Source organism: Erythrolamprus reginae, chromosome 12 (assembly GCF_031021105.1).
Source record: "Erythrolamprus reginae isolate rEryReg1 chromosome 12, rEryReg1.hap1, whole genome shotgun sequence".
Taxonomy (NCBI): Eukaryota; Metazoa; Chordata; class Lepidosauria; order Squamata; family Dipsadidae; genus Erythrolamprus; species Erythrolamprus reginae.
In genome coordinates, this window is record NC_091961.1 from 6,140,001 (window position 1) to 6,156,226 (window position 16,226).

Consider the following 16,226-nt stretch of genomic DNA (forward strand, 5'->3'; position numbering starts at 1 on the left):
TAAATTAAGACTCTTACAGAAGGCGAGGAGGGTGGTGGCAGTGCGACTTTCCTGGGGGAGCTGATTCCAGAGGGCTGGGGCCCCCACAGAGAAGGTTCTCCCCCTAGGTCCCGCCAAATGACATTGTCTATTAGTTGACAGGACCTGGAGAAGGCCGATTCTGTGGGATCTGGCCGGTCGTTGGGATTCATGCAGCAGAAGGTGATTCCAGAGGTAATCTGGTCCAATGCCATGTAGGGCTTTATAGGTCACAACCAACACTTTGAATTGAGTCCAGAAACCAATTGGCAGCCAATGCAGACCGCGGAGTGTTGGAGAGATATGTACGTGTCTACGTAAGCCCATGACTGCTCACGCAGCTGCATTCTGCACAATTGTCCATTGTGGCAGAGGACGGCATCAAGGGGCTAGCATATTTAATCAGGCTTTGAATGACAGGCGTCAAAGAAGAGAGAGGATTGGCCCTGATTTCAACAGAGCACGGACTTTGGTAAGGCCACACCTACAGTACTGCCGCCAGTTTTGGTCACCACGCTATAAAAAAAGATGTTGAGAGTGTAGAAAGAGTGCGGAGAACAGCAACCAGGCTCATTAGGGGAGTGGAGGCTAAAACATCCAATGACCGGTTGCAGGAACTGGACATGGCTAGTAAAGAGAAGGACCAGGGTAGACATGATAGCAGTCTTCCAATATTTGAGGGGTTGCCACAGAGAGGAGGCGGTCAACCTATTCTCCAAAGCACCCAATGGTAGAACACGAAGCAATGGGTGGAAACTAAACAAGGAGAGAAGCAACTTACAACTTGTTGTGGTTGGCTCTGGGCCAGCTCCTGCCCCAAGGACTCCCACCCAGTCACATGACCTTTAAGCCACCCCCAGTCACATTTGTATTTGTATTTATTATTTGTATTTGTATTTATTAGATTTGTATGCCGCCCCTCTCCGAAGACACGAGGCGGCTAACAACAGTATAAAAAGACAATGTAAACATATCTAATATTAAAAATAATCTTAAAACCCCCAATTTAAAGAACCACTCATACATACAAGCATACCATGTATAAATTCTATGAGCCTAGGGGGAAGGGAAATTTCAATTCCCCCATGCCTGACGACAGAGGTGGGTTTTAAGGAGCTTGCGAAAGGCAAGGAGGGTGGGGGCAACTCTGATATCTGGGGGGAGCTGGTTCCAGAGGGTCGGGGCCACTACAGAGAAGGCTCTTCTCCTGGGTCCCGCCAAACGACATTGCTTAGTTGACGGGACCCGGAGAAGGCCAACTCTGTGGGACCTAACCGGTCGCTGGGATTCGTGCGGCAGAAGGCGGTCCCGGTCACATGATTGTCAAGCTACTCCCACCTGGTCACATGACCATCAAGCCACACCCCCCAAAATAAAAAAAAATAAAGAACACTCAAATAACACATCCTAGATCTGAAATATTTCATTTGCACATAAAATATTTCATTTGCACAACTATTCCATTTGCACAACAGCAGGTGAAATTGACTGTCAATCAGCGTTGCTTCCTAAGTGGACAGTTTCATTTCGCACAAGTTTGATTTACTTGGAGTTATGTTCTGTTTTTTAAGTGTTCCCTTTATTTTTTGGAGCGGTGTATATTGCTCAACCCAACTGTTATGGACAGAGTCCTAACAACCTACGTGATAAAAAAAAATGGCTAAGAAGAAATGAAATGTGAAGGAACCAGCTGAGACCTGTCCGTTTTTAAACTATCTTTATCCTCACGGGATGTGAGTGCATAGCTCCCTACCCAGGGACCTCTGATGCCTCCCAGTCCAGCAGGAAGGCAATTAAAGTTTACATGCTCAATTGGTCACATTTCAGGATGTTACTAGAGGCCAGCTGTCCATGAAATGAAGCTATTTCATAAGAGAAAGGCAACAGCATGGAACAATGCCAAAACATCTGTCTCTTGTCTTGCAGCCCATAGCTGTGTGGTTTGTTTTGTTTTGTGTTTTGTTTTGTTTGCTGAAACAACCAGAGAGTTAAATGTAATCAGGCAGCCTCAAATTCTTTTGCAGAGCACGAATAAATAAGGTTGCACAGATTTGATTGGCCAGATCTCAGATGGGAATATTGGCTTTCCTAGATGTTTATTTTATTTTATTATTTTATTTTATTTTATTTTATTATTTTATTTTATTTTATTTATTTTATTTTATTTTATTTTATTTATTTTATTATTTATTTTATTTTATTTTATTTTATTTATTTTATTTTATTTTATTTTATTTCATTTCATTTCATTTCATTTCATTTTAATGTATGTATGTATGTATGTATGTATGTATGTATGTATGTATGTATTCATTCATTCATTCATTCATTCATTGATTTATTTATTTATTGGATTTGTATGCTGCCCCTCTCCAGAGACTCGGGGCAGCTAACAGCAATAATAAGACAGCGTATAATAATAATAATAATTCAATACTAAAAACAATTAAAAACCCATTAATATAAAAACCAAACATGCATACAGACATACCATGCATAAAATTGTAAAGGCCTAGGGGGAAAGGGAATCTCAATTCCCCCATGCCTGACGGCAGAGGTGGGTTTTAAGTAGCTTACGAAAGGCAAGGAGGGTGGAGGCAATTCTAATTTCTGGGGGGAGTTGGTTCCAGAGGGCCGGGGCCGCCACAGAGAAGGCTCTTCCCCTGGGTACCGCCAAGCGGCATTGTTTAATTGGAGGGAATACAGGTGGTACTCGATTTATGACCAGTATTTCTGTTGCTAAGTAAAATGTTTATTAAGTGGATATTGCCCCATTATACGACCTTGTTTTGCCACAGCTGGAGGCTAAAATATACAATGAACGGTTGTAGGAACTGGGCATGGCTAATCTAGTGAAAAAAAGGACTAGGGAAGACATGATAAGAGTCTTCCAATATCTGAAGGGCTGCCACAGAGAGGAAGGGTGTTAGTACTATGTATAAAATACTTGGGTTGGCAATATATAAACCACCCAACAATGAATGTTTGTATGTATTGAAGTAATATAGCTTTAAGAGGTAGTGTTGCAACTTGCCATAAGAGGGAGCCAGAAAGCATGATTCTCTCTCTGCTCTGTTTTTTTCCTGATGATTCACTGGGGCTGATGTAGTAAGCTCTGTGTATTTGATGATTGTTGTGGTTAGCTCTGGCCCAGCTCCTGCCCCAAGGAATGTGCAGGTGGATATGGGGGAAACATCCACATGCCGCAGGCCTGTTTTGCTCCCGATGGAATCTGCCGATGAAGCCTCCTCTGACCAAGGAAGCGTGAGTGACAGGGAAGAGGGGAGTTTGGCAGACAGCCCAGGAGGAGATCAATCATCTGTATCATCCCTGGATTCTGAACAAGAATTAATGACACATCCACGCATGCATAGAGTGATACATAGGAGACAACAACTGAAGGATTATTACAAGAGAAAATGAGGCCACCTATGGTTGGGTGGGGCTGCTGTAATTAATGCTACAGATAAAAGTGCAGCCTGGTGTTTTAGTCTCATGGCAGTTTATCTGATTCATTGTTTCGTCAAGATCGTGGTTTTTGTGCTGTTCAAGATTGTGTGTGGACTCTCTGGACTTTAGAATTGGACTCAATTTCCCAGTTATTGGGTGAGCAATTGGATTGCATTTCACCTGTGCCTTGTGTGTGCCAGAAAATCCCTTTGACATTTAAAAAGGGAGCTGTTTCTGTTTTTCTGTTGATAAAAACTTTTGGCTTTTCCTTTTATCGTGTGGTGTGTGTCTTCCTGGACTAATTACCCTGTAATTACGGGCGGTTGAAACACACTGGCAGAACAATGATACTGTAGTTTCATGTATTTGTAAACTGTAATGTATGTAAAACAAAGACAGGCTTGCAATATTATTATTATATTCAGAGCTATTGACTGATTTGAATGTGTATGACCGGACTATTTAACTTGACTTTGCTATTTCTAAAAGTAAACCCTATTTATACACTTTAATGCAGCGTTTCCCAACCGGTGTGCCACGGCACAGTAGTTTGCCGCGAGACATGGCCAGGTGTGCCGCGAGAAGTTCCAGCTGGGCGGGGCGCTGCTGGCGCCCCTGCCTGAGTGTCGTCCTGTGGATGGTCTTGGGCTTCACAGTCGCTTCCTGGTTCCCTCTCCTCCCACCGCCTGTGTCTCCCACCGTCGCCTCCCACCAAGACGTCTCCCGTTGCCGTGGGTTCCTCGAGTGGGAGCTGCCGCTTCCCTCCGTCCAGCTCAGCCACGCTGCCGTAGAAAGCACAGAGGTTATTGCCACCGCTTCTGCCTCCACTCAGGGAGCCACCGTGGTCATCGCGCCTTTTCCTCTCGCTCAGCTCAACCACGGTGGCTCCCTGAGTGGAGGCAGAGGTGGCGGCAATAACCTCTGCACTTTCTACGGCAGCGTGGCTGGGCTGCCTGGAAGGAAGCGGCAGCTCCGAGGAATGAGGCGCTGCCGGTAGACACAGGCGGAGGGAGGAGAGGGAACCAGAAAGCAACCGTAAAGCCAAAGACCAGCCACAGGACGACCTTCAGCCAGGGGCACCGGAACCGCACGCAGCCATGGTGGGAGCAGCATGAGGTAGCAACGAGGCGCGAGGACAAGCAGGCAGCTTGGCGGAGGGGAAGCGCTGAGGGGCTCTTCTCCTTCCCCACCCCCGCGCTTCTCTCCCGCCCTGGCTTTCGCTTCGCCCCATGATTTCCCCGCAATTTCATCCAGCCACCTCTTGCCTCCTTTTGAACTGCGGGGAAATCTGCGGGCGAAGCAAAAGCCAGGGCGGGAGAGAAGCGCGGGGGTGGGGAAGGAGAGCCCGTCAGCGCTTCCCCTCCGCCAAGCTGCCTGCTTGTCCTCGCGCCTCGTTGCTACCTCATGCCTTTTTCCAGGGGCCTTTGGAAGGCACCCAGGGAAGGGGGGGATTGGGGGTGGCTGCAGCGGCTTCTCGTCCTCCTCATCCGGCTGCTAACGCCCGCCCGGTCCCTCTTGCAGTCCCTTCACCGAGCGCTTTTGTCCCAGGCTGTCAGCGAAAGGGCTGCAGGACAGGCGGGGCAGGCGTTCTTCTCACAGCTGAGGCAGGATTTGGAATGTCGGGTGTGTGTGCGTGCCCCTGCCACCCGGAACATTTAAAATAAGAAAAACCTTTGCCGGCCTCCGCAGAGAAGAAAGGAAGAGAGAGAAAGAGATAGAGAGCAAGAGAGACATAGCAAGAGAGGCAGAGAGAGAGAGAGAGAGCAAGAGAGACATAGCAAGAGAGGCAGAGAGAGAGAGACAGAGAAAGAGAAAGAGAAAGAAAGAAAGAGAGCTAGCAAGAGAGAGAGAAAGAGAGACAGAGAAAGAGAGACAGAGGGAGAGAGAAAGAGATAGCAAGAGAGAGAGAAAGAGAGAGAAAGAAAGAGAGAGAATGAAAGAGATAGCAAGAGAGGCAGAGAGCAAGGGAGAGAGGAAGACATATAGGGAGGGAAGGAGGGAGAGAGAAAGAGCAAAAAAGAGAGGAAGAAAGAAAGAGGGATGGAGAGAGAGAAAGAAGGGAAGGAAGGAAGAGAGAGAAAGAGTGAGGGAGAAGTAGAGCGAAATGGAGGAAGATTTTTTTTTGTCAAAACTTTTCTTTAGCCGCCACCCCACACCCCCCCGTTCAGTGTTCCCCAGGATTTTGAAAATATGAATAATGTGCCGCGGCTCAAAAAAGGTTGGGAAACACTGCTTTAATGTATAAGTCTTGTATGGCTGAATAATTACTCATATCTCCTGAATATCTGTCGGAATCCCATGTTTTCCTCTGTGTGTGTCCTTGATAGCTCAAGAGTTCTGCACACTCCTTAACAAGCTATTTTCCAAAGCACCCAAAAGTCAGACAAGGAATAACAGATGGAAACCGAGCAAGGAGGGATTCAACCTAGAAATAAGGAGAAATTTCTGGACACCGAGAGCAATCAACTCATGGAACAGAAGTTGCTTTCAGAGGTTGCGGGAGCTTCGTTCCTGGAGGCTTTCAAAAAGAGACTGGACGGCCATCTATTAAAAATGGTATAGGGTCTCCTGCTTGGGCAGGGGGTTGGACTAGATGACCTTCAAAGCCGCTTCCAACTTTTAAAATCTAATCTAATGGCTTGGGGGCAGGTTATTTCCCAAATTTAATAAATGTATATAAATATATATAGTGGTGCCTCTACCTAAGAATGCCTCTACTTAAGAACTTTTCTAGATAAGAACCGGGTGTTCAAGATTTTTTTTGCCTCTTCTTAAGAACCATTTTCTACTGAAGAACCCAAACCCAGAAAAATTTCCCACGAAATTTGAGAGCGGCACGAAGGCCCGGCCAGTTTCCTGCCATTTCCTCTTTAACCCCAGCCATCTCAAGCTTTTCTGGGTTGCCAGAGGAGCCTTTCGGTGGCGCTTAAGGAGGCTTTGGCAGTCCAGAGCGAACGAAGCATTTTCCTTTCTGTGGGTGCTTGGAGAGGGAATAAACCTCTGCCAGCGCTCAGAGAAAAGAAACGCTCCCTTCACTCTGAGCAGCCAAGGAGTCACCACAACGCCGGCTACAAAGCGAATGAGTGAGAGGAGAGGGAAGCCCTTCAGCATGGGAAGGAAGAGGAAGCAGGTAGCAGCAGCAGCAGCCAGTGTATGGGAGGCAGTGTATGGGAGGCAGCCTCGTGCCGGGTGTATGGGAGGCGTGTGCTCCTCCTCGCTGCCTCAGTCCTCTTTTTTTTTTTTTATTAAGCCTTAAAGTTTTGGATTTTTTTTATTCCTCTCACCTCATCTTCTTCCTTCAGCAGTGACTGTCCTCCTCCTCTTCCTCCTCCTCCTCTTCCCACCCAAATTCTGAACTTTTATTTCTTTCCTAATGGGTTTGCATGCATTATTTTTTTACATTGATTCCTATGGGAAAAATTGCTTCTACTTACAAACTTGTCTACTTAAGAACCTGGTCACAGAATGAATTATGTTCTTAAGTAGAGGTACCACTGTAATATATAAGGGATGTCTGTTAGATCTGGGAGGCATGGGAGGCATGCTCTGGGTCCCATCTGTAAGTTCCAGTACTGGGTTCCTACCAGAATTGTAGGGGACAACGTACCGGTAGTAAAGCTGGAGCTGCGCGGACAGCTTTGGGTCTCTAGCATGTGCGTGCATATGTCCCAGATATATTTTGTTTCCGTGCATGCTCAGGAAATAAAATCGCAGGAGGGGATGTCCATGCGCACAAGCTTTTGGCAATCTTTTGCTCCTGCACATGCCCAGAAGCAAAATCTCACTGCAACACATGCCAGAGACCCAAAGCTGCACATGCAGTGCACTGGTAGTGGTGGTAGCGGCAACCCCCATCTGGTAAGTACCATTTGAGAGGACCTAGGAAGAGAGACTTCCAGTATCTTGTCCCATTGTCCACCTCTGGAACATCCTTATTGTGATTAGACTCACCCTGACCTGATTCATGTCTGTAATATGGCAAATGATTTAGCTTTACTAGATAAGTGGTCAAAGCAATGGAAACCAGTGTTCGCTCTAATTTTTATGGGGGGTGGGCGGAAAAGTATAGTGTCTGAGTGGCAGTCCCTTCGGGACTGGGCGGCACAGAATAAATAAATAAATAAATAAATAAACAACAAACAAACAAACAAATAAAAAACCCACCCTGTTTTGCCTCAGAGAATTTCAAAATAAAATACTGTACTGTGTGTCTACAACAGTGAGCTCATAATAGGGCAACTCTATCAATATCAAAATGCCACTTAAATAGTTGAGCTAGTTTCAAACTAGATTTTGATTTTCTTTCTCTCTTCCTTACTCCCATTCTTTTTCTTTCTCTTTTCCTTCCTCTCTTTTTTCTATCTGTTTCTCTCTCTTCCTCTCTCTCTCCTTCCCTCTCACTCTTTCCCTCTTGGCTTCTGGGCAGGTTTGGAAAACTCTGAGTTGATGATGATTTTCTAAGTGAGCGATTGCTCACTGCTCAGCTTAGAGGGAACTATGATGGAAACTGCAGTTTAATGTTTCCAAATGTAAAATAATGCACTTGGGGAAAAGGAATCCTCAAACTGAGTATTGTATTGGCAGTTCTGTGTTAGCAAAAACTTCAGAAGAGAAGGATTTAGGGGTAGTGATTTCTGACAGTCTCAAAATGGGTGAGCAGTGTGGTTGGGCGGTAGGGAAAGCAAGTAGGATGATTGGCTGCATAGCTAGAGGTATAACAAGCAGGAAGAGGGAGATTTGTGATCCCGCTGTATAGAGTGCTGGTGAGACCCCATTTGGAATACTGTGTTCAATTCTCACCTACAAAAAGATATGGATGGTGGAAGGTCATAAGCATAAAATTTATCAGGAAAGACTTAATAAACTCAATCTGTATAGTCTGGAGGACAGAAGGGAAAGAGGGGGCATGATCAGAACATTTCAGTATGTGAAAGGGTTAGATAAGGTTTAGGAGAGAAGTGTTTTTAATAGGAAAGTGAACACAAGAACAAGGGGACACAATCTGAGGTTAGTTGGGGGAAGATCAGAAGCAACATGAGAAAGTATTATTTTACTGAAAGAGTAGTAGATGCTTGGGACAAACTTCCAACAGACGTGGTTGGTCAATCCACAGTAACTGAATTTAAACATGCCTGGGATAAACATAGATCCATCCTAAGATAAAATACAGGAAATAGCATAAGGGCAGACTAGATGGACCAGGTCTTTTTCTGCTGTCAATCTTCTATGTTTCTATCCCCAGAAGAAGCCAAAATTACTCCTTGGAAACCCCCCCCCCCGGATAATAAATTATCAAGCATTTGGCTAGGTCAGGGGTCCACAAACACGGCAACTTTAAGGCTTGTGGACTTCAACTCCCAGAATTCTCCAGCCAGCTATGCTTGCTGTCTTGCGCTCGTGAGATTTCAGCAATTTTCACCACTTTTTGCTCTGCGCATGCATGTGTTGGGAATGTTCACACCCATGCTGGCTGCTGAGGACTGTCCAGGTAATGGGGTAAGTGGCTGCCCAATACTGGAGATGGGTCATTTCTACCGGTAAAGAACAACACCCAGTCATTTCAAAGTCACTAAATTAGGAGTTTTCAGGCCTATAACATGATGATTGCCCCTACTCCATCTTAACAACATTGGAATGAGCAAGGGTTTTGTAGAGGGTCTAGAGGAGTCCGAAGCAGGGGTGGGGTCCTCCTGGTTCGGATTGGATTGGCCAAACTGGTAGTGACCCACTGGTGATGTCACAGTCGGTGCTGGTCTGTGGGCGCCGCCATCTTTGTTTTCTGGAATTTTTAGTGAATTTTTCCCTGTTTGGATCAGGTGACCAATTTTTAGGGATTTTCCCTGCGTCCTGTGTTGTTTTTAAAACGTCCTGCTTTTTTTGGACGGCCAGTTTGCAGAAGTGCGCTCGCTCGCTCTGGTTCCGCAGCGCCCCACCGCCGCCATGCTGCCACTCGCCCGTCCAGCCCTCCTGCTGCTGGGATTGCTACAAGCCGGCAAGCCGACCCTAGCCGCTTCCGCACCCCAAACCGATAAGCCAAACCTGTCCTGATGCTGTGGGACCAACACCCACTGCAGTCTCCCTCCAGCCCTCCAGCAACACCTACAAGACAGGGGCCCTGTGGACGCCATCAAAGCCGCCACCCTCCGCCAGCTATTCCATCCTAAGATAAAATACAGGAAATAGTATAAGGGCAGACTAGATGGATCATGAGGTCTTTTTCTGCCGTCAGTCTTCTATGTTTCTATTTTGAGTTTTGTCAGTCGTCCGTCTCTCTCCCCACCCCTTCCGCTGATGGTGTCCCACCTTATCTAACTCATAATCTGGTCACTTTATGTTTGGATGTCTTCTCTTCTTCCGCTACTTGGGAAAGGGTCCTCCGGTCTGCCCTGAGGTTAACACTGACCTTTATTTCTGCGCCCGAAGCACAGCTGATCAGCGCCACTCAGCTGTGCTTTGGGCTGAATCCTACTACTGAGCATGCGCGGAAACGAAATTACACGAGGGGATGTGCGTGAAATGTCGCAATGTGAACCGGTGGCAAAGGTAAGTGGAACCCACTCCTGGTCTGGAGCACAGGTGAGCTGTTGCGTAACAGGAGATGTGTAAGATTTCAAACCGAAGCAGCAATTTTTTTATTGAAGTACCTAAACTGAAAATAAACGTTTTTAGAACATAACTTAAAAAAAATTAATAAAACAAAGCAAAAACCAGCAGAAGTAGCAAAATATATGATCTGTTTGGGGTTTTTCTTTTATAGCAACTGATACCTACCAGTTACTAGTAAACTTACTATCAAGGTGATATACTCTCTGGTAACCACCATTTAAAAAAAAAAAGACCATGTAAATATATAATTAATATTTATACATTTTGTGGCAGCTATGTACAAACGTTTTCTTTCATTTCCTTTGTATTGTCTAAAAATGTCCAAGCCCTGGGTTCCTTGGGGCTACTTCCTTTGAATTTTAGGCCACAGCTGTTGTATGATATATGATGTGGTCGATCACGTTCAGGTTTGGTCAACAAAGTACCGATGTACAGTGTGCTCCTAAGACACATCGGAAACAACGGAAGTAGCTTTCTCGGATCAACCTGCAGAACGTAGCGCGGCATAGATCCCAGAAGGAGGCGGTTTTCGTGGGTGTGGACTTCACTTTTGGACGAAAGGGCAACAGACCCCCAAACGGGAGACGCTAAGGATTTTTCAGTTGCAGGGGTGTCCAACTCAAGGCCCTTGGACCAAATCTGGCCTGTGGGGTGCTTCGATCTGGCCTGGAAAGAGCGAAGGACCACCCTGTGGTGCTTCTGCCAGTAAAAACAAAGCTTGGGTGGGCCATGCACAGCCCTCCTGAGCTCAATTTTTGCTGGCAGGGTGCATGGGCCATCCCAGGCACCCCTGGCAACAGAGTGACATTGAGTTGGCCCCCAAGGTCAAACACAACTCAGACGTAGCCCTCAATGAAGTTGAGTTTGACACCCCTGGCGTAGAGAATGCAGGTAAGGTAGCCTCATGCCCGGCAGCTTTGATTCTTGTTTTCTGAGCTCTTCAAGGTTGCAGAGCTCGGATTGATGAACGGTTAAAAAGAAAGGACTTTCATCTTCACGGGAATGTTCTTCAACCCCCCCTACTCCAGAATCTCCTTCTGAGAAGTAACAACAAGAACAGACAGAAAGACATCCGGATCTTCCTTTTTAGTTGCTGCTGTTTAGACACTGGTTCCCACCCCAGGATCACAAGAAGGCTTAAGGCTGCCCACAGGGGCAGTGTACCGAAGAAGTTAATGATGAGTAGGCTTGGTTGCTTGGAATGGACTTTTTCCGCAGTTCCTATTAACGGCTACCTTCCGGGGGTTCCTCCCTCCAGCCCAGCTGGAGGGAGACTGTGCACACAAACGCACACGCCCATTCGTTCACTGACACACACACACACACGCTGCACACTCGTAGGCACAGAAGGGTCCCACAGATGTCGCGGCATCAGCGCCTTTTGAGTCCGCCGTTGGCAAGGTGAGGAGGATGCTTGGGAAGACAAGGTTCGTCGGGGAGGGGATCGTGGGAAAAAACAGAGTCCTCTCCCGAAGAGCAGGTGGAGCTGCGCGTGTCTGGGAAACTAGGAGAATACTGGTCCAAGGGTAGAGAGAGGTCCAGGTATTCCTAGAGAGAATGAGAGAATGGTAAGAATCATGGAGGAATAAAGGAGTCTATCATCTCCACCTCTATAACTGTCTGGTTTGGTTCTGCAACCCAACAAGACCGACACAGACTTCAGAGGAGAATCAGAACTGCAGAAAAAACAATGACTGCCAACCTGCCTTCCGTAAACTGCACGAGTCAAAAAGAGGGCAGTGAAAAAAATTCATATGGCAAGATAAAAAACCTAGAATAAAACAGTGTGCAATAGAAGATATAAAAGAAAGAGGGGGTCTCGCCTTTCCAAATTGGAAGTTATATTATCAAGCCGCTTCCTTAACTTGGATTAAAGAATGGCTTACTTTACAAAATAGAAGGCTGTTAAATCTAGAAGGCCATGATTTAATGTTGGGATGGCACGCTTTCATACGGTATGAAAAGTATAGAACACATTCCTACTTTAAGAGACATATAACTAGAAAGGCACTTATAGATGTGTGGACCGATATAAAGAAAGATTATTTTTTAGTTTTGCCAGATTGGATATCTCCTATAGAGGCTATAAGCCCCCCAAATTTATTACAAGAGGGTAAGATCTGGAAATATAAGGACTTAATAGATAATCAGTGGAATTTAAAAACGAGCCAGGACTTGTTGGAGTCAGGTATCATAATAGATTGGTGGCAATATGCGCAAATAAAGTCTAGGTTCCATAAAGACAAAATAACATATATATATACTCAGAAAGTACAATAACATCGTAGGCAAACTATTAACAACAAACCAAAGAAAGTTGATTGGAAAAACATATAAATTTTTAATTAATTGTAAAAATATGGAATGGACATTAAAGGATAATATGATTAGTTGGTGTAGAATTTTAAACAAAGAGATAGACTTAAATACTTGGGAAAAGGTATGGACATATAATTGAAAAATAACAAAGTCGACTTCCTTCAAAGAAAATCAAATTAAAATGTTTTATAGATGGCATCTGCCGCCAAGTAGAATTTCAAAAATGTTTCAAACTAGCTCACCCAATTGTTGGAAATGTAAAAGCGAAATAGGTACTTATTATCATACTTGGTGGACATGCCCAAAAGCAAAAGAATATTGGAATAGAAAAATGGTTAAAAGAAATAACACAGCAAGAAATCAAGAAAACACCAGAACTATATTAGGTATTTCAAATAAGAAGTACAAAAAAGATATATATTACTTAATAACCCATATATTAGCAGCAGGTAGGATAGCTTTTGCTCAAAAATGGAAAGAAACCGAGACTCCAAAAGAAACAGATATTCTTATGGAAGTTTTAGAATGTGCTGAGCTTGATATGATGACGAGAAGGTTAAATAACCAAGAAGAATCAGAATTCTATGATGTTTGGCAAAAGGTATATATATTGGGTGGGATACAAAGAAAAAGAGATAATTTTATTGTTATATTATTTTAAACATGTCAGTACTTAGTAGTTATATTGTAGTAGATGATGATTATTCACAATACAAATGTGAACTCCTTTTTTCTTCTATTCTTATTGTTTTGTCTTTTTCCTTTCTTTTTTTCCTTTCTTTTAGCTCAATTTAAGTGAGAATTTTAATTTTTTTTACATGTGTTGCTAAATATTTTAGATGTGTTTCTATTTATCACTTTATAATTGATATTTTCAATGCTTTTCCCAATTTGGATTTTGCCTTTGCGATCTCTCCATGGTGATGGATCCACGGTGATACCCCGGCTCTCTGGAACCAACTATCCCCTGAGATGTGGACTGCCCCTACTCTACTGACCTTGCAGAAAGCATTGAAAACCTGGCTTGGGGCCGTTGATCTCGCAATTTGCGAGGTCTGGCCTGAATGATATGTATGTATGTGATTCTTTAACTGTTTTTATCTTATGATGTTTTTAAATGTATTTTATATCCTGAGTGAGTGAGCGAGCGAGTGAATGAATAAACAAACAAACAAACTCAGATGAAAATAGAAAATGGGGACTTGGTCACTAAAGTTGTGTTTCCTCTGGTGGATCTCCCATCTACAATTGTATGAATCAGGAGACTCACTTCTCTCCCCCCAAATGAGGATGGAAATTTGGGTGCGTCTTTTTCTTTCTTTCTTTCTTTCTTTCTTTCTTTCTTTCTTTTTCTTTCTTTTTTTCTTCCTTCCTTCCTTCCTCCTTCTTTCCTGCCTTCCTTCCTTCTTTCTTTCCTTCCTTCCTTCCTTCCTTCCTTCCTTCCTTCCTTCCTTCTTTCTTTCTTTCTTTCTTTCTTTCTTTCTTTCTTTCTTTCTTTCTTTCTTTGTTTCGTGTCATTTTCTGCTTATTTGGGGAATTCACTGATCCAAATACTTGGGCCAATAGTGCAATGATATATATGAACTGGAATCTCTACTTCTCCATTCAAAAACTGAGTATAAAGCAGTGATTTTCAACCTTTTTTGAGCCGCGGCACATTTTTTACATTTACAAAACCCTGGGGCACATGGAGCGGGGGGGGGGGGGGGCTAAAAATGTTTGGACAAAAAAATGCTCTCTCTCTTCCTCCCCTTCGCTCTATTTCTTTCTCCCCCTTTCTCTCCCTTCCTCTTTCTTTCTCTCTCCATCCCTCTTTCTTTCTCTTCCTTCATTCCTCTCTTTTTTGTTCTCTTTCTCTCTCCCTCCATACATCCCTCTATGTCTTTCTCTCTCTCTCCTTCCCTCCCTCTTTCTCTCTCTCTCTTGCTTTCTTTCTCCCTCTCTTTCTCTCTTGCTTTCTTTCTCTCTTGTTCTCTTTCTCTCTCTCTTTCTCTCTCTTGCTTTCTTTCTCTCTCTCTTGCTTTCTTTCTCCCTCTCTTTCTCTCTCTCTCTCTTGCTTTCTTTCTCTCTTGTTCTCTTTCTCTCTCTCTTTCTCTCTCTTGCTTTCTTTCTCTCTCTCTTGCTTTCTCTCTCTCTTGATTTCTTTCTCTCTTGTTCTCTTTCTCTCTCTCTTTCTCTCTCTTGCTTTCTTTCTCTCTCTCTTGCTTTCTTTCTCCCTCTCTTTCTCTCTCTCTCTCTTGCTTTCTTTCTCTCTTGTTCTCTTTCTCTCTCTCTTTCTCTCTCTTGCTTTCTTTCTCTCTCTCTTGCTTTCTCTCTCTCTTGATTTCTTTCTCTCTTGCTTTCTCTTTCTCTTGCTTTCTTTCTCTCTGAGCTTCGCGGCACACCTGACCATGTCTCGCGGCACACTAGGGTGCCACGGCACACTGGTTGAAAAACACTGGTATAAAGTACCCTCAATAGTGGCCAAGGTGGAACTGATGCCAGTTTCTGATGAGCTATTAAATCCAGAATTAGGCTAACTGCAAATATCAGGCAACTGTTTTAGCCACGGGCCCCTCTGTCTTTATTGTCAAGACCCAGTAGATAATTTCCTTCGACAAGAGACAAAAGTAATTTTTTAATTTTAATTTTTAAGCTCCCATAAGAAAACAGCAGAGACTCCCCAACAGTCTACTTAGGGCACAATGGACTTCAGGGGTCTTTTACCTGGTTTGAGGTCATGGCCACAATCCTATCTAAGTCTTCGACCAGCTGCTTAAATGTCGGCCGTTGGGATGGAACGGCGTGCCAGCAATCCCGCATCATCATGTACCTGGAAAGAGAAAACAATTAATGTGCCTGGTTCTAAGCTGTTGAAACCAGAGATAATGGGATGTCCCACCATGGCCATCTCACGGCAGCCAACTTGCTGTGGCTATTTTGCCATGGCAGCTCACTGTGGCCAAGTCGCCGTGGGACAATTAGCCACGCCCACAGTGTGGTAGTAACATTTTTTGCAGGCCTTCACTGAAAAGAATTAATGCAAGATCGAAAGTTGTCTAGAGACGTGGCCCATAGAATCCGCCCAGAGTTGGATATATGACTGAATGGACATCCTCACCCTCTCCCTCAATAGATAAACCACCCACCCAACTGGGCACTCACAGTTCATTGGTGCAGTTGCTGGGTTTGTCCATCCGATGCCCCTCTTTCAGCAGTTTGAACAGTTCCTCCACCGGCACTCCTGGGTACGGAGAGCCCCCCAGGGTGAAGATCTCCCATAAGAGGACCCCGAAGGACCACCTGGGTAGCATATAAGATACATCATGTCTTACACTGCAGCAGTTACAAGCAGGCTATTACTTAATGGTAGACAGTATACAGCAGGCAAGGGGGAGGAGGGTGTTATCTATCTGTCTGTCTGTCTGTCTGTCCGTCCGTCCGTCCGTCCGTCCGTCCGTCCATCCATCTATCTATCCATCTATCTATCCATCTATCCATCCATCTATCTATCATCTATCTATGTATCTATGTCTCTATCTATCTATCTATCCATCTATCTATCATCTATCTATGTCTCTATGTCTCTATCTATCTATCTATCTATCTATCTATCTATCCATCCCTATCTATCTATCTATCTATCTATCTATCTATCTATCTATCTATCTATCTATCTATCTATCTATCTATCTATCTATCTATCTATCTATCTATCTATCTATCTAATCTATCTATCTATCTATCTATCTATCTATCTATCTATCTATCTATCTAATCTATCTATATCTATCTCTCTCTCTCTAATCTATATCTATCTATCTATCTATCTATCTATCTATCTAATCATCTCT

General features: G+C 44.2%; 1 protein-coding gene across 7 annotated transcripts in view; it reads right to left on the reverse strand.

Annotated features, from left to right (window-relative positions):
- Positions 1-10,076: 10,076 nt before the first annotated feature.
- The window catches only part of FGFR1 (fibroblast growth factor receptor 1), a 161,070-nt gene continuing 154,920 nt past the window's right edge, over positions 10,077-16,226 (reverse strand). For all 7 annotated transcript variants that reach the window (XM_070765367.1, XM_070765370.1, XM_070765369.1 and 4 more), the window contains 3 exons: positions 15,538-15,675; positions 15,100-15,205; positions 10,077-11,622 (listed from right to left, as the gene is read on the reverse strand). In XM_070765367.1, coding sequence (XP_070621468.1) covers positions 11,446-11,622; positions 15,100-15,205; positions 15,538-15,675 — 421 coding nt within the window. In that variant the 3' untranslated portion in view covers positions 10,077-11,445. The remainder of the gene's footprint in view (positions 11,623-15,099; positions 15,206-15,537; positions 15,676-16,226) is intronic.